Here is a 20,027-nt window from a genome sequence, read left to right on the forward strand (position 1 = left end):
TCTTTTTATAGATACACCTAGACACTGGAGTGAAGGAGTGAATGAGTCACGGAAGGAGCCACCATGTGTTCTATTCCAGGACTCCCATCAACGGGTTCAAATGTACCCGTACTCATTACCAGAGTAAACTTAAACCCGGCATGCGTTCTGGTAGAGTTTTGGGGGAATTTTGATCAAGACCAAAAATTTGCATATCAGCAGCTGAAAAAAGAGATTCAGTACCCCAGAGAGGGTTTTTGTGAATCGGATGGAAACCCTGGTGACTTGTGCCTCGTACGAGTGTATGAAACATGGTACAGAGCCCGTATAGTGTCCAGAGATACTGACGAGTACAGCGTGTTTTTAATTGATGAAGGCAGAACGCTGCGTGCCACTGTAAGCACTTTAGCATGGGGCAAAAGTGACTTTTTCTATCTTCCCCCTGAAGTTGAATTCTGTGTTCTTGCCAATGTCCTACCACTGTCTCCTGAAAACAAATGGTCAGCAATGGCCTTAGAGTTCATGAAGTCCTTCTGTGGTCGAAGAGTCAATGCCACTGTTCAAGATGTTCTTGTGCCTCATCGAACATTCCTACTTGACATTCCTTGTCTGTCCAGACAGATGATTGAAATGGGCTTTGCAAAGAAGTTGTACAGTGATCGGTTCAAGGAGTTTGTTGCCAGATCTTTGCAGGTCAACAGTGGAACTGGAGAACCTCAGAGAATTTCTTCCATTAGGACCAAACCAATTGAGATCATTGAGCAAATAGAGAAGCAGCAGGCCTACATGTATCCAGAGCTGCAGACCGATACTGTTGAGACTGTTGTGGTCACTGAAGTAACAAGTCCATTTCGAATATTCTGTCAGCTTAAGGTTTTCTCTCAGGAGCTGAAAAAATTAACTGAACAGATAACTCAGCATTACGAGGGAAGAGTTGGATGTAACTTTGCAAGACTTGAGAATCTAGGCAGCCCGTGTGCATCAAGAGGAAGTGACGGCAAGTGGTATCGGTCTGTGCTGCAGCAGGTCATGTCTGCCAACAATGTGGTTGAAATTTTGCAGGTGGATTATGGGAAGAAACAATTTGTAAAAGTTGAGAATGTCAGACCACTTGCCCCTGAATTCTTCAGGATGCCTGTCGTAACGTATGTGTGCTCCCTTCATGGAATAGCTGACAGAGGTATTGGCTGGACAGCTTCACAGATCGATTACCTGAAATCTCTCCTGCTCAACCGCACCGTTATCGCCAAGTTTCAGTATCAAAGCCTTTCTGAAGGTGTCCACTATGTCACGTTTTACGGAGAGGAGAACACAAACATCAACAAATTGTTTGAACTGAAACAGAAATGTTCACTGGACTCTGATATGACCCTTATGGACTTTGCTGTTCAAAAGAGCCCATTATCTCAAAAGAGCAAGATTTTGGAGACAACCAAGGCCACACACATTGATGAAACCTACTCTGACCTTAAAGGGAACAAGCCAGTCTTTTTCACAGAAAGTCTCACACCTAACACTTCACATGTGGCAGTTGTACAGCATGTTGAGAGTCCTGGAAAGTTTTGGATTCAAACTCAGCGATACGCCGATGAATTCAATCAGCTAATGAATGGCCTTGGAAATCTGTACAGTGATCCAACAAGCACTGTAGGATTGATAAGAAAGCCTGTTGTCGGTCTCCTCTGTGCAGCTAAAGCCCAGGATGGTGTGTTCTATAGAGCATCTATCTATAAGGTTATTGACAAGACAGCAGAAGTTTACTTCCTTGACTATGGCAACACAGAACTTGTTGATCGTTTCAACCTCAGACAGTTGCCTCTGAGATTTCAGCAGTTGCCTGCTGTGGCAGTAAAGTGCTCCCTCTATGGCATTAAATCCAGACTGAAACATTGGGACGAGAGGGCTACATTGTTCTTTTCGAAACTCGTTGAAGACCGAGTACTTGATTTGCACATACAAGACAAGCATCAAGACACTCACATGGTCCGGTTAGTGGATCCGAGTTTAGATGGAGAAAATAATGTGATCCAGTTGCTGTGCAATGCAGATTTCGCAGACAGTGAAAAAAGCTTTGTGGATAATTCTACCACAAGATATTGTGGTTTAAAAACCACACACACATCTGGTGTATTCTTGACAGGAGCTCGGCATCAAACACCTTCCAGTTCTTCTGCCATAACAGACAGTGCATCTGCTTTCAAGGAATACCTGTTTCCCATTGGAAGTTCACTGGAGGTAACTGTGTCCTACATTGAGAGTCCAAATGACTTTTGGTGTCAAAAAGCCAGAAATGCAGCATGTTTAGAAGTTCTAATGCAAGACATTCAGCGTTTCTATGCTCATAGTAAATTTCAAGCATGTGAAGCAGCTTGTATTGCCCGTCATCCTGAAACTGGGATATGGTACAGAGCCTTGGTCATTCAAAAGCACCAAACGCCTCATGTTGATGTCTTGTTCGTTGACTATGGACAGACAAAGAAGGTTGCTGTTGAAGATCTTCGAAAGATCACTCCAGCATTCTTGAAGATGAAAGGACAAGCCTTTCGATGCAGTTTGTATAACCTGATCCAACCAGTTTCCCACTCCGCTTTAGACTGGAGCCCTGAAGCCACATTGCAGTTTCAAGAGTTTGTTGACACAGCAGCGTCCATGAATGTGCCCTTAAAATGCACCATATTTGCTGTAATGTATGACTCCCAGAAAGTTGTGTTCAATGTGGTAGACTTGGAGACCCCATTCCAAAGCATTTGCAATCTCCTTGTCCAAAGACGTCTAGCTGACCGTGCACCCTCTAAGAAAGCTCCTCTTCCACCCTTTCGGCTGGACACCTTCTATTATTTCACACATGGAGTCAAGACTGGATGTGAAGAGGAAGTGAGTATCACCTGTGTGAAAAGTGTCACTAATTTCTTTTGCCATCTTGCCAGGAATTCGGAGGAGATTGCGAAACTTTCAAACAAGGTAAACTTCCTATGCCGTCAGCTAGAGGAAACAAAGTGTCCTCAGACTTTTGGAACAGTTTGCTTTGCAAAATACACAAATGGACTTTGGTACAGAGGCCAAATAAAGTCTACAAAACCATCAGTTGTGGTCAATTATGTGGATTACGGTGACTCATTGGAAGTAGATAAATCAGACTTGCTGCCGGTTCCAATTGAAGCAGGAGAAATTATGTCCATCCCAGTGCAGGCAATTGAATGTGGGCTCTCAGATATGCCTGAAGATGTGCCATGTGAAGTTGAAAATTGGTTTCGGAATTTTGCGGACAGTCATTGTTTCACTGCTTTGATCGTGGCAAAAGACCCAGGAGGAAAGCTTTTGGTGGAACTTTATGAGGGAAAAACTCAAGTGAATGCACTGATCAGACAGAAGTTTCACAATGAAATCCATAGAAATGAACCAAGTGCATTCAAAGGATATAGTTCAAAGAACAGAAGTGCACAAAGTGGGGCAACCCATATGAAGGAAAGTTCCAGTGGTCTAAATCGAGATTTCGGTCATCAAGTTCCGCAATCCCGTGACAGTTATGCAGCACAAGAAGGTGATGTTGAATCAAAACAGCCACGGAGCAAGTGGGGATTCCATACAGATGGTAGACCAGAACCAAGAAGAGATTTTGAGACATTGCATAATTCCCAGAAACAACATGAACCACAAAGAAAGTCCAATGATCGAGCTGATGTGCGTCACCCCTGTACATCTGACAAAACTGATGGTGTTAAACCCAAGTCCGAGGCTCTTCTTAACGAATCAGCACTCCCAGTGAAAGTAATAAAACCAGGTCTAGAAGCTGAGGTATTCATCTCTCATTGCAATAGCCCTTGTAGCTTCTTTGTTCAGTTTGCAGCTGATGAGCATGACATTTATTCGCTTGTGGAGAAGTTAAATGCTGACCAATCAAGGTGCGCAAACATTGATCCCAGTGATATTCATGAGGGAGAATTGGTTTGTGCAATGTTTCCTGAAGATAACTCTTGGTACCGTGCAGCAGTAAGAAAAAACGTTGGTGACACAGTCAACGTCGAATTTGTTGACTTTGGAAACACGGCTACAATTTCTGCCTCAAAAATATGTCGTCTTGATCAATCATTTGCTTTGTTTTTTAGATACAGCATCCACTGCTCTGTACATAAACTGAATGTTGAGAGTGGAGACCAAGAACTTGCACCCAACTTCAAACGAGTAATTGAACAAAACATTGAAAAGGTCATGTGCACATTTGTGAAAATGTCAGGGACCATTTGGGAAGTAAAACTTGATATTAATGGTGTAGTGCTCGGATCCACCTGCAGGGATGATGCTACACCAGCAGCTGAGCTTACGACCCCAGGTGTCAAGCAGACATCTGATATTAAAGTCTGTACCCATTACAAGAACCCTGACATATCAGCTGGTCAAATAATCACTGGATACACCTCATTCATCAGGGGTCCTCAGCTCTTCTGGTGCCAGTATGTGGCAACGGACAAACTTCAAGAGATTTCAGATGCATTACAGAATGCTGGTAATGCATCAGAAAAAACTTTGAGTGAGGAGTCTCTGCCAGTTGGAAGTGCTTGCATTGCCCTTTTCACTGAAGATAAGTTGTGGTATCGAGCTAAAGTTACATCTAGGGACCTTGACACTCTCTTCATTACCTTTGTAGACTATGGAAACGAGACAAAAGTCAATATCGGTGATGTTAAGGCGCTTCCACCCGAGCTATCAGATGTGCCCCCTCAGGCATTCGACTGCCAGCTTGAAGGTTTTGATCTTTCCAAGGGTTTCTGGGCTGAAGAGGCAGATGATGTGTTCTTTGAGCTAGTTAATGACAAGCTTTTAAATATCACGGTTGAGAAAATGGGGAACTCTGAAATGCCACACTTCGTCAAGCTGGATTGCAATGGTGCTGTCATCAATGATACCATGAGAAGCTATTGGAAAAGTCAAAGTTCTGAAACACCATCTGTTGAACTCTTAAGTGGAGCAAAACTGGTGCCCACCAATGTCTCTGTGGCTGCTGAAGTTAATATTGACTCCGTAGTTATCCATGATTCAGACACTGACTATGTTGATAATGAAACCTGCACATCAGTTCTCGAAATGCAACATTCTGATCAAGAGCAGCTTGATTTACTGACAAGTACAAAAGTTGGAAATGAAGCACAGGATGACCCACTCGAGATGATTACTGTAAATGTTGCCTCACCTGATACAGTGAGTATAGTGCCCTCTGATGCACAAGAGGACCTTGAAACCATATGTGCCATGGAAGATGAACCAGTTTCAGCTTTCACAAGTCCATCAGACACAACAAACCAGCATGCTTCTGCTAAAGAGACAGACCCGGCACCCCTTCCTGTAGTTTTGCCACAGCACTCTGAGGGGGCTACATCTGCTGTTTCCTCAGAGAATATAGATAGCTTCTTTATGAATAATACAGATTCTCAATTATGCATTGTTGAGGGACCAGAGTCACCATCATTTGAGATCATTAAATCAGGTAAGCTTGAATGTGAATCTTATAGAGATACAATATCCACTGTATGCAAGTGGCCTTCTTTCCTTTTAATAATTTATTTTTATTTTTTAAAGACTTGGGCTATTTAAGGCGAGCAACAGAAAAGAAGCCCGTTGGGTCAGAATGTGTGATAAGGACTCATGTAAGAAGAAATTGGTGCAGAGCACGAATTTTGAAAATTTCTGAAGATGCTGCATTGGTGAGTATTTATTTCTCTTCTCATTCACACTTTTTTTTAAAGAGCTGCCTTTGTTGTTTTTCTGGTTTTGTTTTGTCTAACTTAAGATTCATCTTCAGACTTATGTTTTTTTTTTTTTTTTTTCAGGTGTTGCTTGTGGAACATGATTTTGAGGTGGTAGTAGATCCTCTCAATATCTTTGAAATTCTGCCAGACAAGCCATTGCAGGTGTGGAATGCTGGAGTCTATTTTTGTGTTTGTAATCGAAAAGCATTTTTTACTCATCCAGTGTTTTAATTGCAGACTTCATGCATTGAAGCTGCAGTTCGAAGTGGTAAGTTTTGTACTTTGTTATATTTTAAGAAAAAATACAATACTACTTTAATGCCTTAGAATGATTTTTTTTATTCTCTTTCCTTCATTTCTGATCATTTTTTTTTTCACCTGAAATAAAACATTTAAGATCCTTAAACATAAAATGTTTTGTAGATGAAGTAAACAGGGAGAAACATACCGCATTGAAGAATAGTCCTTCAAAGGTAAATGGGTGTTTAACTGTGCTACATAGAATGTTTACAGCAGTTGAGAATAGAACATATACTGTAACAACCAATTCTACCTCTTATTACACCAGGTGGAAGATACAGAATATGGAACTGTTGTCACTTCAGAGTCTGAAGAACCAAATGGTAAGTGTTTTTATACATTTGCAAAATTACTGCATCATGTAATGCCAAGGCAGAGGAAAAAATGTATACAAATGAAAATATACTATGGTGTTATTAATTGGTGGCAAAGTAGTATGTAAGTCATAAGTGCAAAGTTGTTCAAAATTGCATTTTTTTGATATGTCAAGGTGAAGAAACACACATTGACCGAATGGATCCAGGTGATGAACTTGCAGACCAGGTACAGTGTGATGCCGTTGTACCAATCAAAAGCAAATACAGTTGACAGATAGTAATCTGATAGCAGTGTCTCAACATGTGTTCACTTGCAGCCTCAAGCCACGGGGTGTGTATCCTGCTCCACTGTTTTGGTTGAAAATTCTGAGGGTAAGTGAGCTTACTTGATTTACCTACTTATTAAAAAGTATTGGGACCTCAATTACAAATAGTGCATTGTACACTATTAATGTACTATGATTTGTGCTGTATAATGTCTGTTTGCATTGAATGATCTTCAGTCTATTGAATCTGCATTTGAATTAATATTTATGTTCAGACAGAATGAAATATCAAGTCCATGTGAAAAGTTTTGCATACATGTGTGATGGGCTAGACTTATTCATTCATTAACCAAGTTTGCACGCACATGATCTTTCAAACAAAACCGAAGTGGAAAAAAAAACCCCATCTGTCCTGCTATCTTTGACCTCAATCCAAATGATAGGGCTGTGTTTTTTGTTTCAGTTGTAGATGTGTCAGGGGAAGGTGCACAAGTGCATGATCTTGTTGAAGTACTTGGTGTAAGTACACAAATGTGACACATAAGACTGTTGAGGTTTAAACCTACTTAAATCTTTTTAACCCACTCATCTTCAATTTATTTGCACTCCAGCCTGAACAGGTAGAAAGCAAGGAGCCCCAAGAGGATTTAAATACTTCAGCTGGAGAGGAAAGAGGTTACCCTTCGTACTTTATGGAGATATAAACTTCATGAAAGAGTAGTTGATTGTGCTATTTTATTGTAATTTGTACAATATGACTGTTTAGAAGATGCTGCCAAGATGAGTACTGGAGTGGATTTACTGATGGATTTCCTGGATGTGGCTCCCCATGATAAGGTGTTGTCTTTTCTCTCCTTTATCTTGTTAAAGACCTACACCACCCAGTGGCTGAAAATATATTCCTCTCATATCATGTTTTTGCAAATACAGGATGTGTGTGAGGCTGAGCTTGAAAAGGATGACTTGCTTGAGGAGTTTAATAGTATGTCATGGTTGCATTCCATGTTCAAATGAGTCTTTCAATTTTAACAAATATAGAATGGATGTTTAGCATCTATTAATTGTATTTATTGATTTTTATTAGATATACCTGAAGATCTTATTGTTCTTACCAGTGATGGAACGGAATCTGACACTGCATCTGATGGCACGGTATTATAAGCTTACTGTTAAATTACTCTATTCATTAACCACAAACATGTGAGGTGTTTATTGGTATTTATTGTCTGACTTTGAATACTTCAGCTTCAGGGAGATACAATTACTGCGGAAATCCATACTGATGCTGAAGAATCATCATGCAAGTCATTTAAGTGTGAATATAAATTGAAAAAGCATTAACATTCCCACTGTTTTTATTTGAAATATTAATTTCTGTTTGAAGTGAGAACTAATACAGCAGTGTGCTTCACAGGCGTACAAGAAAAGTCAGATGCATCTGATTTCACCAGTGCAGAGGATTTACGTGTCACTCATCTGACCCTGAAGGTCGAGGACGCATCTGACGATGATGTCATTTTTGTTGGCGTTTTGCAAGAATCCCAGGCAGAAGTATATGAGCCGGAGAGTGAAAATTAAAAACAGAAGTTTGACTAATGTAAACATTGTAAACCTACATCAACCAAAAAGATGGTTGATGTATCCAAAGAGGCAAGTTACTTATGTAATGTGCTGTTTTTTTTTTTTATCACATTAAAATTGCCAGCAGCTTGATGGTATTAAGTTGTTTTGTCTGCTTAAAACCATAAACAGTATAATAGCAATAAGCACTTCTGCTTATTCATAGTGGAGCTGTAATTTTGTTTCCTCCTATTACTATTCAATGGTTGCTCATTGCAGATGAAGGCTGTTTTGTTTGTTTTACAGTTAGTACACAGCCTTTCATTGTATTCCTTGCATTTTGAAACAATGTTTCTAAATTATACTTCATCCAGGGATTTTGTTGTTTGTTCAAATGCTCTTAAATGTTTACATTTGTGGTGAAAAGGCAATTTGCTGCATTTTGTGGAAACTCGTTGAATTTTTCTTTAATAAATATGCAACTTTTGTGTAGCACTTGTATGAACATTTCTTAATAGTATGTTATTCAGACTTTGTATGTGGGAAAAAGAAAAACAAATACCAAAGGTGAGATATTCTGTTTAATAAACAAAATCCCATATACATATAAAGAACTTTATATTTTTGCATTTTTGTGGCTTTGCTGGAAACCATAGAAATATTGAAATCCCACGTGATAGTTTTCTCTTTTTTTTTTTTACTTACCAACAATTAGTAGTGTAAAATTTGATTATATTGACTTACAAATCAGGAAAACGCAGGTTTTAGTTACAGATCCAGAGAGAACTATGAGGTTACTTTCTACTTTCTAGGTGTTAAAATCATTAGGGTGAAACAAGCAAGCTATGCCAATGATATTGCACAGTATGGTATTTCATATTTTCAAATGGTTGTCAACAGACCCCTTGTAACATCAGTCACAGAATTCATTGAACACATTGCATTGATATAAAAACCCACTTTATATAACTAAAAACATGAAGGCACACAACAAAGACAGTGAAGTGTTTAAAAAAGTTAGTCTATTGCACTATTGCAATGGTACCTTTCATAAGTCATCCTGTATAGAGTAGTTTTGCCGTGTTTAAAAAAAAAAAAACGAAATGTGATTTACATCAGATCATCTAATCCATAGTGCAAATTCAATCGTACTCATACACAGCAGTCAAAATTTAGTCTTATGAAATTTCAAAAACAGATTTTGCATAGTGATAGATTGACCCTTTCTCAAAGGTGTAGTAACCTTCTGACTCTTATTTGTTACATGTGCAAGATTACAAAATCATTGTACGGATACACATCCATATACATTGTATTCATGTTACTCAACTAAATAGATGACTGTGGGATAGTAATATTGGTTCCTGGAATCAAGTTGTCATCTTTTCCATCAATTAAAGCATCCCACTGATTGAAGTCTCTGTCCATATCTGGAAAATAAAGAGATACGTTAGATATTGCAAACAAGTTTACAGTATTACAAACATTACTGATGTAATTTTTTTTGGGAAAAAGTCAAGTTTGACAAGACTGCATTGATTTGATCAAAACAGTAAAACTAATGTGAAATTTTAAGACAATTTTAAATAACTTCTATTTCTATTTTTCTATTGAATTTTCAGCAGCCATTACTAGTCTTCAGGGTCACATGATCCTTCAGAAATCACTAATATGCTGATATGGCGCTCAAGAAACCTTTATTCTTATCAATGTATGTTGAAAACAGTTGCCTAATCTTTTTGTGGAAACTGATGTTTTTTTCAGGATTCTTTGATGAAAGTTCAAAAGAACAGCATTTTTTTAATAGAATTTTCTGTAACATCTTAACTGTATTTAACATTTGATGAATTAGATGTATCCTTGCTGAATAAACATTAAAACTTACTGACCCCAAACTTTTTAAATGTAGTGTAATACAAAAAAAAATGTTTTTAGAAAGTGAGCTGAGGCACACAAACCCAAAAAGGTAAATAACTCACTTAAGTGGCATTGAAAAAAAGCCAAAGTTGCTTTGTTGAAAAGATCCAAGGCTATGTGTGGATCAATCTCTCCTTTTAGCTTCATGAGCCTTCCAATCCAGTTCCCAGTAAGAAATGTGAAATCTGGGAAGCTCTGATGGACTGTCCCTCTGCCAAAACATAGTACAATTAAATTAAGCACATTTTTCAGACTGAACTACAACTTGACTTGGAAAAAAAAAAAAATGAATTACTGACTTGATGGTTATCATTTTTCTAGGAAAGATGGCAGAGTCCAGCTTCTTCATACGGATAATATTCCCAATCCACTGGAATTTTTCAGAGTTAATAAAAAAGATTGGCTGCTTCACTCCAGGGAAGATCTCCTCGTCCAGAGGAAACATCCAGGTGTCCAGTGCCACACCACACCTAGGAATCAACATTGATGCCAGGACGAATATTTTGTTTTTGAATTGCTTCATGGAGCTACCAACATGCTACAGTAATTAGTTTACCAAGTAAATGTGTCTTTCTTGGCTAGTTTAATTTGTTCCTGAAAAATCACCTCTGAATTTAATGCTAATGTTTTTTTATTAAATTATTCTCTCTGTGATGCCATTTAGAGTGCATGACAAGATTTCAAGTAGCATGACAGCATTTATGAAAATGCATCTAAAAAAGAAAAACAGGAAACTTGCAGAGATTTTCACAGACACCAGTGTGAAAAATAAAATAAAGGCCAACTGCACAAACTGAGAACATCGTTTCTCAGACAGCCTGATAAAGGTTTATTATCTACCCACAAGATCTTGTAACACATTGCCTGTTATGATATGTACGGGTCTGGGACATTCTAGTCAGCTCAAAACATACTTGAATTTGACGTCCTTGCACAAACATTCAATCACCGTCGCGCCTCCAAAGGAATGTCCCATAATCGCTATTCTACACAAGTCCATGGAGTTCTGAAATGCAAGAAGGCTAATTGTCATCAGCACTCCGGAATTGCAGAATATGATTGAGCAGTTCTCAATTTTAACTAAACTCCGAGTTTAAACGAACTGTAATATTCACCTCCATTGTTGACAAATCAAAGTCACACTGTAAGACGTTCTCCACAGACTTTCCTGAATTGATGTCAAAGAGAATATCCAAGGCTCTGATGCATTCATCTGCTCTTTGCTTTACCTGAGACGTACAAAACATTTATTAATTTGCATGGAACACAGACAGTTCCTTCAATGGTACATTAGCCAGGACCACAATTCATTTCAGGAATTATGCACAAAAAATGTACTGTCACTAACACTAATTACATAAAAACATAATGATTATTGGTGGGTTTTCCATGCAAAACAACGCAACACAAACATTTTGGGCTGCAAATATCACAAAAGGGCCTGCAAATTCTAATGTGACTGACTAGCATATCTGATATTTTGGTTATCAGATGAGTAACAAGAAAGGTGATGTTCTCACTTGCTTGTTTCTTAGAGGAAACTCATTCTCGCCTGGTTTCAACGGCCTGTAGTACATCCAAACCTCCTCCAGATTATCAGACACAGGCTTGGCTATGTCACATGATGGATGCTTTTTTGTTCCTGGCTCAGCATTTTCTCTGAAGTAGAAAGTTGCAGAAGCAGATTCATCCCTGAAATTAAAAAGTTTACATTTTACATTTTAGTGAAAAAAAAATACACCAGGCAAAATACAACATAACCATAAGTGATCTTGAGATTTTTAACAAGAGTGAGGATATTTAATGTTTTATAGAAGCAAAATCAAGGTTATAAATTAGTTATATATATAAAAAAATTGTGTTCCCTACAATTGCAACACTATGAAGTATTTCCATTACTACATTTAGATTTAAAGGGGTCATGCACTGAGAAATCTACATTTTATCTTTTGACATACAAGAGGTCATTGTACTATAAAAACATCCTGTAAGTTCAGTAACATCCTGAACTCAAATGTTCTCATTAGTCTAAAAACAGCTCATATTGAAGCCAATCTGCCAAAACGATAGGTAGTGGAATGTGTCACTTTATGACATAATAGTGTGGCTAAACCCCGCCTCCGCAGAAGATGATCAACACCTGCTTCTACATCACTGCCTGTTTAGCCCCGCCCACTGATTTGTGCATGTAATATAAATAATTAGAGAGGCAAATGCAGGTCTACGCAGAAACCAAATGATAAAGATGCTCTGAAGAAAACAAAACACTGTGCAGTGCCAGATTGTGGAAAAACACAGTCTTTGCATCGCCTTCCTTCTGATCCCAACATTAGCAAAGAGTGATCAGTGGATTAATTTTATTTTTATCAGTAAGAATTTGGTCCTTTGTTCACTTAATTTTTCCGTGGATTCGTTTACAAACAAGGCACATTTTGACGCAATATTTTCTGAAATATTGAAAAGTAAAAGACAATGCTGTGCGACTATATTGGATCCGACAGTAATGTCGCACCACACAACTGTGAGTAACTGTTTTATTATGTGGTCACTATTGCTTTTCTGTTATTACAGATTGTTTGATATACTATATAGTATTTGTGTGTTTTTAACCTTAATCACAGCACCGTTACACAACTATTAGCCAATCATAGCAGTGGGCGTTTATTTCCGAGTCTACAATCTGCCACGCCTATTCAAACAGAGCGTTCTGATGAGAGGGTCAAAACAGGACAGAAAATAGCCTATTACTTCTAAATTATGATGTTATTTTATATAAAAATCTTGATAACATTATAAGTGGACCTCAGAGAACAGTACAAAATAAGTAAAAAAGGCAGTTCATGACCCCTTTAATATTTAACGCTAGTTGAATTCAGACCCTAGATTTTTAACCTGAAAGGCAGTGTTTCACCAACCATGCTGTCCTGTGTTATGTGTCAGTCCACCGGTAAACACTGTTAAGAATGTGATGACCTAGTTTATACCATTGTTTGCATTCTTCTCACACACTTTTGACTATTACAACATACAAAAACTTTCACTGGTGCGGGGCAAGGAGAGTTACTGAACAGCAATTGTACAACAATTGTGTCAGTTTGTGGTAAGCGGCTATCTCTTATCTCAACGTACTGGTCCAGTTGCAAAGAAAAAAAAAAAAGCTTTTGCAGCTAATAAATTCCAACTGAAAGCAAGCACCTGTGCTCCACAGCTGCAACAATGAAGCCCTGTGAAGCCAGTTCAACACATATGGCTGAATACAATGTCCTGAAAATACAACACACAAAAACACAGTGGCACTGTAAAACATTGAATCAAGGATTGACATCATGTTTGCTCCTGAATCTTTAAATCAAACACACCTGAAAGCTCCCAGTCCATGAGAGAAAATAATAACAGGATATTTCCCATCTGGTTTAAATGACGCATTCCAGGCTGCTGGGATTTTACAAGACCCTAATGCAAACAAACATACATAAATGTCCATAGCATGACAACAGCGGTGATGTTTTAACCACATCTCAAAGTGACAGATATGCTGAGGAAGTGGCATGGTTCGCTGACATTTTCAAAGGGGTCAGCACTCAATAGCCAAAAATGCTTACCAAAGAGGTAGTTAAAAATTCTTTCACTCAGTGCTCTGTTCATCTTCATAAAGTCTGCGAGGCCATTGAAATACTCCCTGCACGGGACCCAATCTGGCAGCTGAGGATTCTCAGATGCTTGGCACGGATAGTAGAGTCTCAAGAACGTGCCCTTGATGAAATATACATACATGTTTTAAACCTGCTGATGACACAAAGACAATTCAAGTACACAGAATTCAAGTGCACACTTACATGGACTGTGTGGCCCACCATCAGGTCTGTGCATCCCACTCGGTGGGGTCCTTTTCCTGGTGGGATACTCAGAGTGTTGTTGTGCCCGCTTGAATTACCCATTGTGAAAACAGCCAACCAGTTCCACTTAGGAATAAACGTTAAACCTGAAAAACAAGATATCCATATGGTCACAAGAGTTCATGACAGAGCATGACTTGACATTTTTAAACAAGCTAGTTGACTCTCTCAGCTGACACAGCTCTTGGTGCCTGACAACTTTTCGTTAACTCAGTGCTTGTTAATAACAACATTTTGGTTTATTAGTCATATGGATACTGCCTATTAGAGAAGTAGCTCATGTAAGCTCACTGTGCTTGTCAGTGTAATAATGAATGCCCACACTGTTATAGTTTACATAAATACAATATGAAATAGAAACAATAGAAAAATATGCAAAAACCTAATGAAAATCAGTGACAAGATAGGAAGTGGCTGTCAATAGCGAAACCAGTGACAAAGACCAGCTTGTTTACTATTAGCATACAAGCCACTGCTATGGCAAGGTGTCGAACAGCTTTTAAAAAGTAATTTCTTATGACTTACCCGACGTTGACTTGGACCATTCATATATCCTCTTGACCAGAGTCAGCTGAACGAGTCTGCCGACATAACACATCGACGTTAGGGCTAACTTACATCGAGTCTCAGCTGAAGTCCCCGCTGACGCTGAGCAGGCGGAGCCTCATCCTGACCGCGACTCGACACATCTGTCTCACAGTCACCGTGTTGATTTTTTGGGGGGTGAAAGTCTTTTAAACAAATCTGAGTGAATGATTCGTCGAAAGAATGATTCATATTGAAAACACACCCCTGCTTTCTTGCCTTTAATGACAGACTGCAACGCGAGCCAATAGCATTCGAGTGCGGGCTGTGTTGAGCAGCATTTCATTTGTTGGACTGACTGAAAGAACACGACCCTTCAATGAACAAATCAATTCAGAGTTAAGAATCTTGTCCAGAGTCTGAACAAGATTCGAACCAGTGAAATAAACATGGGAAATCTCGAATTAACGAATTAATTAAACAAACGAGAAAGATTTTCACGAACGGGGATCCACTGGCAGAGTCAAAAGCAGGCATATCGTTGGCTTGATTCCTCATGTTTCGTGCAGAACGATGAAATAAATTGTACCAAAGAATTCTGATAATGTAAAGGCTGTTAGTACATTTGTTGACCAATTTTAAAGTTTTTAATAAAGGGTGTGAATGACGCTTTTTTTAGCTCTTTGTTCGAATCTTAAACTGATTCAAAAGATTCGAGTCGCTTTTGATGAATCAAAAGACATACATACAGCTCCATGTATGAAACTACTTTATAGCTTACATCATGTGTTAATTGAATGCATTTGAATTCACCCATTTTGCTTTTAACAGCGTTGTCTTGCCAAAGTGTTATCGCAATTGTAGCACTTATTTGGCTATCATCTTGATTTTTTATCTAAGACAGACCTAGGGTTTCTGTTTTCTGTACTTTATAAATAGCCCAGTTCTTTTTGTTTTCCTTCAGTAGGCTACAGAAACATTTAGGCCTACTAAAATATGGATTGTTTGAGCTGATTTTCAGCCTCTTGGGCTGCACTGAGTTGCATAAGCTTTGTAAACTGCACATCATTTGGTAACACTATGGGAGACACGTGTTCCTTGGGTTATAACAATACTGTCAGTAGTGAGACATTTCAAGTCATTGCTCCAATAAACATGGTCAAAGGTTTAAGTTCTCTTTATATAATTTAAGCAATGACAATTTCTTATACCCCACATATTGTCAGGATGCTTTTACCAAGGCTGCTCATCTTTACAGTGCTGGCTGCGGTACTTCATGCAGTGAGTGAATGATTTTCTGTATTTATAATTTAACCTTGATAATACTTACACAGGCTTTGGCCCCTATTGACTGCTACCTCTAAATGCATTTAACCCTATTCCTTCCGTGACTTTCAGATTCCAGTTTCAACTCATATTCATGGTAAGACTTATGATTTTAATTAATTACTGTAAATAATACATTTTTATTCAATTGATCTAAATAGTTATATAACACAGTTTTTTTTTTCTACAGAGGTTGAAGATGAACCCAATTTTAACCCTTTCATTAATCTTGGTAATCTATATCAACTTTTATATATTACATTGCACAACAAACACAACAAATTTCATTTTAATGCTACTGTATATTCAAATAAATACTTTAAGTTTGGATTAATCTACAAATTATTGAGCAACTTCATTACAACATCATTCAAATTTCACTTTTAACTTGTTTGTCAGGAGCAAAAACCCAGCTGATTGAGGGAGACATTGCCATACCTGTAAGTGCATAATCAATGTTATATTTATTTATTTTAAATAATTTTTTGCATGTGCTAAAATCCTCTTAATTATATGTCAGTATCTATTGTTGATTTTGAAAAAGTCTATTAAAATCTATATCTCTTTACAGCCTGGTCGCGTTGGTCTTATTGACAAAACCTACAGATGGAAGTTCCCTATTCCATACATTCTGTCTGACAGCCTCGGTAGGTGATTTTTCAATTGCTTACCAAATCAAGTACAAAAACGAAAACTGACAAATTTGTATTTTTATTATGGCGATTTTCTTCATGGATAAATTATTTTCTTTTTACACAGACCTTAATGCAAAAGGTGCTGTTTATCAGGCGTTTGAAATGTACCGTCTAAAGTCCTGTGTTGATTTCAAACCCTATGAGGGCGAGAAGACATACATCAAATTTGAGAAGAGAGACGGGTATGTGTGAAGCCAACCATTGGAAACAATTTCTGTTATAACACCAGCATATAAATGTTAAGCATAAGCAAGTTCACACAGAATTTTGCCCCAAAATCAGTTCATTTGGGCCTGACAATAAGTGTGTACGATGTATGATGATAATAATAAAGCTTTGCTAAATAAACACATGGACTAACCCTAGTCTTCAAATAATGGTGCTTTTTAGGTGATTCAGCCATCAGAAAACATATAAAGTCTTATATTATAAACAAATCACACTGACAGGACTTGCAATTGCTGGCAGGTGCTGGTCGTATGTTGGAGATCTACAGAATGGGCAGGTGCTTTCTCTGGGGCCTGGCTGTGATCATAAGGCTGTGATTGAGCATGAACTGCTGCATGCCCTGGGCTTTTACCATACACAGTCTCGCCAGGACCGAGATGACTATGTGAAGATCTGGCTAGATCAGGTCACTGAAGGTTAGTTTGTTTGTTGTCATTTGCTGTAGTTTAATATTCATTACTTAATCTTACAATTTTGCATGTGCCTTTTATACATCACATAATTTTTTGTTTTCTAGGCATGGAGCATAACTTCAACAAATATGATGATAGTTTTGTCACAGATCTAAATACTCCATATGACTATGAATCTGTCATGCATTATCGTCCATTTGCTTTCAACAAAGACCCCAATATTCCTACCATCACCACCAACATCCCAGAGTTCTTCAACATCATAGGGCAATACCTGGACTTTAGTGAGATGGATATTGTCAGACTGAATCGAATGTACAACTGCTGTAGGTTAATAATATTAATATATGCAATATATATATATATATATATATATATATATATATATGATAAATATATGAAACATAATATAACTATTTATAAGCACTATTTGTTTAATTATTATTTATTTGCTTCAGCCTCTTCTCTTACCCTGCTGGACCAATGCGCTTTTGAAAACATAAACATTTGTGGAATGATACAGAGTTCCACTGACGATGCTGATTGGGTCCATCTTAAAAGCTCTCCTGGCTCTGAGGACCATACACTCAGTGGACAATGCAGAGGTTACAAATCTCAATCACCTGAAAAGTACCTTTCTCAAAGTGGCTGCAGTTTGACCAATTTAATCACATTTTTGCCTTGTGATTTTTAGATTTAGGATATACTATGCACTTTGACACCTCCACTGGAAATGCAGAGCAGTCTGCTCTCCTTGAGTCCCGCATCCTGTATCCAAAGAGGAAGATGCAATGCCTCCAATTTTTCTACAAAATGACAGGAAGTGTAAAGGACAGGCTAGTAATTTGGGAAAAGATGGATGATGGAACAGGAACCGTGCGTAAATTAAAGAAACTCCACACGGTCTGGGGTAACTGTTTTTCTTAATCTTAAAAATAAGAGTTCATTATGGGCATCTGTGGTTCCATGAAGAACCTTTAACATCCATGGTACCTTTACATTGGTTCTTTATAGTGAAAAAAAAGATTCTTTAAAAAGTTTTTTTCCCCCCCAAAAGCTGCGTCTAAAAATGCATACTGAATAGTAGCTACTACATTTAGTTTAAATATAGTAAATAGTAAGCCATCTGAATTCGCCTACTGATTTATGAATGAATTTGGACATACTACTCAGCTACAACTTCTGTTTTTCACTTACTATATAGTATAACAATTTTATTTTAAGAACTGTTAAGAACTGAAAGGTTCTTTGGGGAACCAAAAATGGCTCTTCTTTGGCATTGCTGTGAAAACCCTCCTTTGGTACCTTTATTATTAATAGTGTATACTGCAGGAAAGCTTTAAGATATGATACAAGCGAGATTGTAAAATAATTTTAAATCAACGCTCAATGTCCACTTAATCTTTTATTTATTGTGTAGCCGTATAATCAAAACAACATGATCCCTTATGTAATTGCTTATCATAAAATGAATGTGGTGATAACAAAAGGTTTTTCCTCCCCCAGCTGATGAAGACAAAAGATGGAAGATTGCTCATGTGCCTATGCAAATAGGGGCAAAGTTCCGCTTTGCATTCCAGGGAGTAAGAGGAGACCCCGCTAACTCTGGAGGAGGCATATTGATCGATGACATCAGCCTGACAGAGACGCACTGCCCTGCCGCTGTCTGGCGCATCCAGAACTTCTCGAGCATCCTGGAAACAGCCGACTACAACACCGTGCTGAACAGCCCTCGTTTCTATAGCCCTGAGGGTTATGGTTTTGCCGTTCAAGTACGACCACTGTCTGGTTACTCTGATTACACGGGCCACTATACTGGTCTGTACTTCCATCTGGCCAGTGGTGACAATGACATTGTGATGCAGTGGCCTGCTGTGAACCGCCAGGCCACCATAGTGGTGATGGACCAGGATCCAGACATTAAGCTGAGGATGTCCTCTGCTCGTAGCCTCACCACTGACATGAGCACAGGTATGTGCTGACGGTTATGGTGATTTGTATTGTGAGTGTGACTAAAGTTAAAAACAAACAAACAAAAAAACACATTATTTTTGTCTTCCTGTTCCCTAGTCAATGGAGACAAACTAATATGGGACAATCCAAGAACTGTTGGGACCTTTGACCCAAGTTGCCAGTGTTATCGAGGCGATTCAGTGGGATGGAGGAGTTTCGTAAAACACTACGATTTACGCAGACGGAATTACCTGAAAAATGATGACCTCATTATCTTTGTTGACTTTGAGGGTACATTACACTGACTGTAACATTCTGACTTAGACATTTATACTGTTATTGTCTAATGTTTTTTTTATGTGTGTCTCTTTGAAGACTTAACAAGCCTGATAAACAGTGACGTTCCAGTTGCACCAAAGGTTTGAGGCTAATAAGTCTGTGCTCAGTTATGGTAAATATGGCAGTTTTATTCTTATTGACTAAAAGGACTCACATAATTAAGTACTTGTTGGTTTAACTACCACACCTTTTGATTTACCAATAATTAATTAGGAAACCTCTCACTTATTTGATAAATGATACATTTTTGAAATCATGAGATAATTGTATTTTTTATGTCTTGAAACAGGTGTCAAATTCTGAAGTCTGAAGAGAGAAAGCTGTGTGCATTGTGGAGAACGTCATTTAAAACATTTTTAAAATGGAATTATGACAGTCATACTGTGACAAGTCTGTGTTTAATATAATCAATCAGTTTTTAAGCACTCTCAATAAAGCCTTAAATTACACTCTTTTGCCAAATTGTAATTTTAATGCAGTGAATAGTAAGGTTTTGTTACATATTGCACTGGTATCTGAAGTGATACACCTACATGCAGTTGAACCTTGTTTTCTCTGTGAACTTTAAT

The 20,027-nt window shown here is 38.1% G+C and overlaps 3 protein-coding genes across 7 annotated transcripts in view; 2 read left to right on the plus strand and 1 right to left on the minus strand.

The window, feature by feature from the left end:
- The window catches only part of tdrd6a (tudor domain containing 6a), a 16,245-nt gene extending 7,580 nt beyond the window's left edge, over positions 1–8,665 (plus strand). Inside the window, exons 2-16 of one of the 4 annotated variants that reach the window (XM_016496420.1) lie at positions 12–5,461; positions 5,554–5,678; positions 5,805–5,885; positions 5,961–5,991; positions 6,147–6,196; positions 6,292–6,346; positions 6,514–6,566; positions 6,658–6,712; positions 7,070–7,125; positions 7,218–7,281; positions 7,373–7,443; positions 7,537–7,588; positions 7,691–7,758; positions 7,852–7,921; positions 8,021–8,665. In XM_016496420.1, coding sequence (XP_016351906.1) covers positions 64–5,461; positions 5,554–5,678; positions 5,805–5,885; positions 5,961–5,991; positions 6,147–6,196; positions 6,292–6,346; positions 6,514–6,566; positions 6,658–6,712; positions 7,070–7,125; positions 7,218–7,281; positions 7,373–7,443; positions 7,537–7,588; positions 7,691–7,758; positions 7,852–7,921; positions 8,021–8,184 — 6,393 coding nt within the window. In that variant the 5' untranslated portion in view covers positions 12–63 and the 3' untranslated portion in view covers positions 8,185–8,665. The remainder of the gene's footprint in view (positions 1–11; positions 5,462–5,553; positions 5,679–5,804; positions 5,886–5,960; positions 5,992–6,146; positions 6,197–6,291; positions 6,347–6,513; positions 6,567–6,657; positions 6,713–7,069; positions 7,126–7,217; positions 7,282–7,372; positions 7,444–7,536; positions 7,589–7,690; positions 7,759–7,851; positions 7,922–8,020) is intronic. The other 3 variants (XM_016496422.1, XM_016496421.1, XM_016496425.1) reach the window with 3 other exon arrangements.
- A 64-nt stretch (positions 8,666–8,729) lies between these two features.
- Positions 8,730–14,709, minus strand: pla2g7 (phospholipase A2, group VII (platelet-activating factor acetylhydrolase, plasma)). Of its 2 annotated transcripts, XM_016496426.1 has the most exons (11): positions 14,505–14,709; positions 13,920–14,065; positions 13,686–13,836; positions 13,443–13,536; positions 13,279–13,347; positions 11,604–11,775; positions 11,199–11,312; positions 10,998–11,089; positions 10,383–10,553; positions 10,146–10,294; positions 8,730–9,596 (listed from the first exon to the last, which is right to left on the minus strand). In XM_016496426.1, the coding sequence occupies exons 1-11, from the start codon at positions 14,575–14,577 to the stop codon at positions 9,496–9,498; spliced, it is 1,332 nt and encodes a 443-aa protein (XP_016351912.1). In that variant the 5' UTR covers positions 14,578–14,709; the 3' UTR covers positions 8,730–9,495. The 2 variants fall into 2 exon arrangements, with proteins under 2 accessions (XP_016351912.1, XP_016351913.1); XM_016496427.1 differs by lacking the exon at positions 13,279–13,347.
- Positions 14,710–15,714: 1,005 nt separating this feature from the next.
- On the plus strand, positions 15,715–19,544 carry mep1a.1 (meprin A, alpha (PABA peptide hydrolase), tandem duplicate 1). Its single transcript, XM_016496280.1, has 13 exons — positions 15,715–15,785; positions 15,903–15,927; positions 16,021–16,062; positions 16,230–16,270; positions 16,402–16,477; positions 16,590–16,707; positions 16,994–17,169; positions 17,271–17,492; positions 17,625–17,771; positions 17,861–18,076; positions 18,673–19,137; positions 19,237–19,410; positions 19,495–19,544. The coding sequence occupies exons 1-13, from the start codon at positions 15,732–15,734 to the stop codon at positions 19,542–19,544; spliced, it is 1,806 nt and encodes a 601-aa protein (XP_016351766.1). The 5' UTR covers positions 15,715–15,731.
- Positions 19,545–20,027: the final 483 nt, after the last annotated feature.

Source organism: Sinocyclocheilus anshuiensis, unplaced genomic scaffold (genome assembly GCF_001515605.1).
Source record: "Sinocyclocheilus anshuiensis isolate Anshui unplaced genomic scaffold, SAMN03320099.WGS_v1.1 scaffold306, whole genome shotgun sequence".
NCBI lineage: Eukaryota > Metazoa > Chordata > Actinopteri > Cypriniformes > Cyprinidae > Sinocyclocheilus > Sinocyclocheilus anshuiensis.

Coding starts and splice junctions, on each gene's coding strand:
- pla2g7 (XM_016496426.1), bottom strand. CDS start 14,577: ATGTGTTATGTCGGCAGACTCGTTCAGCTGACTCTGGTCAAGAGGATA. Junction 14,066..14,504: donor ATGGTCCAAGTCAACGTCGG/GTAAGTCATAAG, acceptor CTTGTTTTTCAG/GTTTAACGTTTATTCCTAAG. Junction 13,537..13,685: donor AATTTTTAACTACCTCTTTG/GTAAGCATTTTT, acceptor TGTTTGCATTAG/GGTCTTGTAAAATCCCAGCA.
- mep1a.1 (XM_016496280.1), top strand. CDS start 15,732: ATGCTTTTACCAAGGCTGCTCATCTTTACAGTGCTGGCTGCGGTACTT. Junction 16,478..16,589: donor CATTCTGTCTGACAGCCTCG/GTAGGTGATTTT, acceptor CTTTTTACACAG/ACCTTAATGCAAAAGGTGCT. Junction 18,077..18,672: donor GAAACTCCACACGGTCTGGG/GTAACTGTTTTT, acceptor TTCCTCCCCCAG/CTGATGAAGACAAAAGATGG.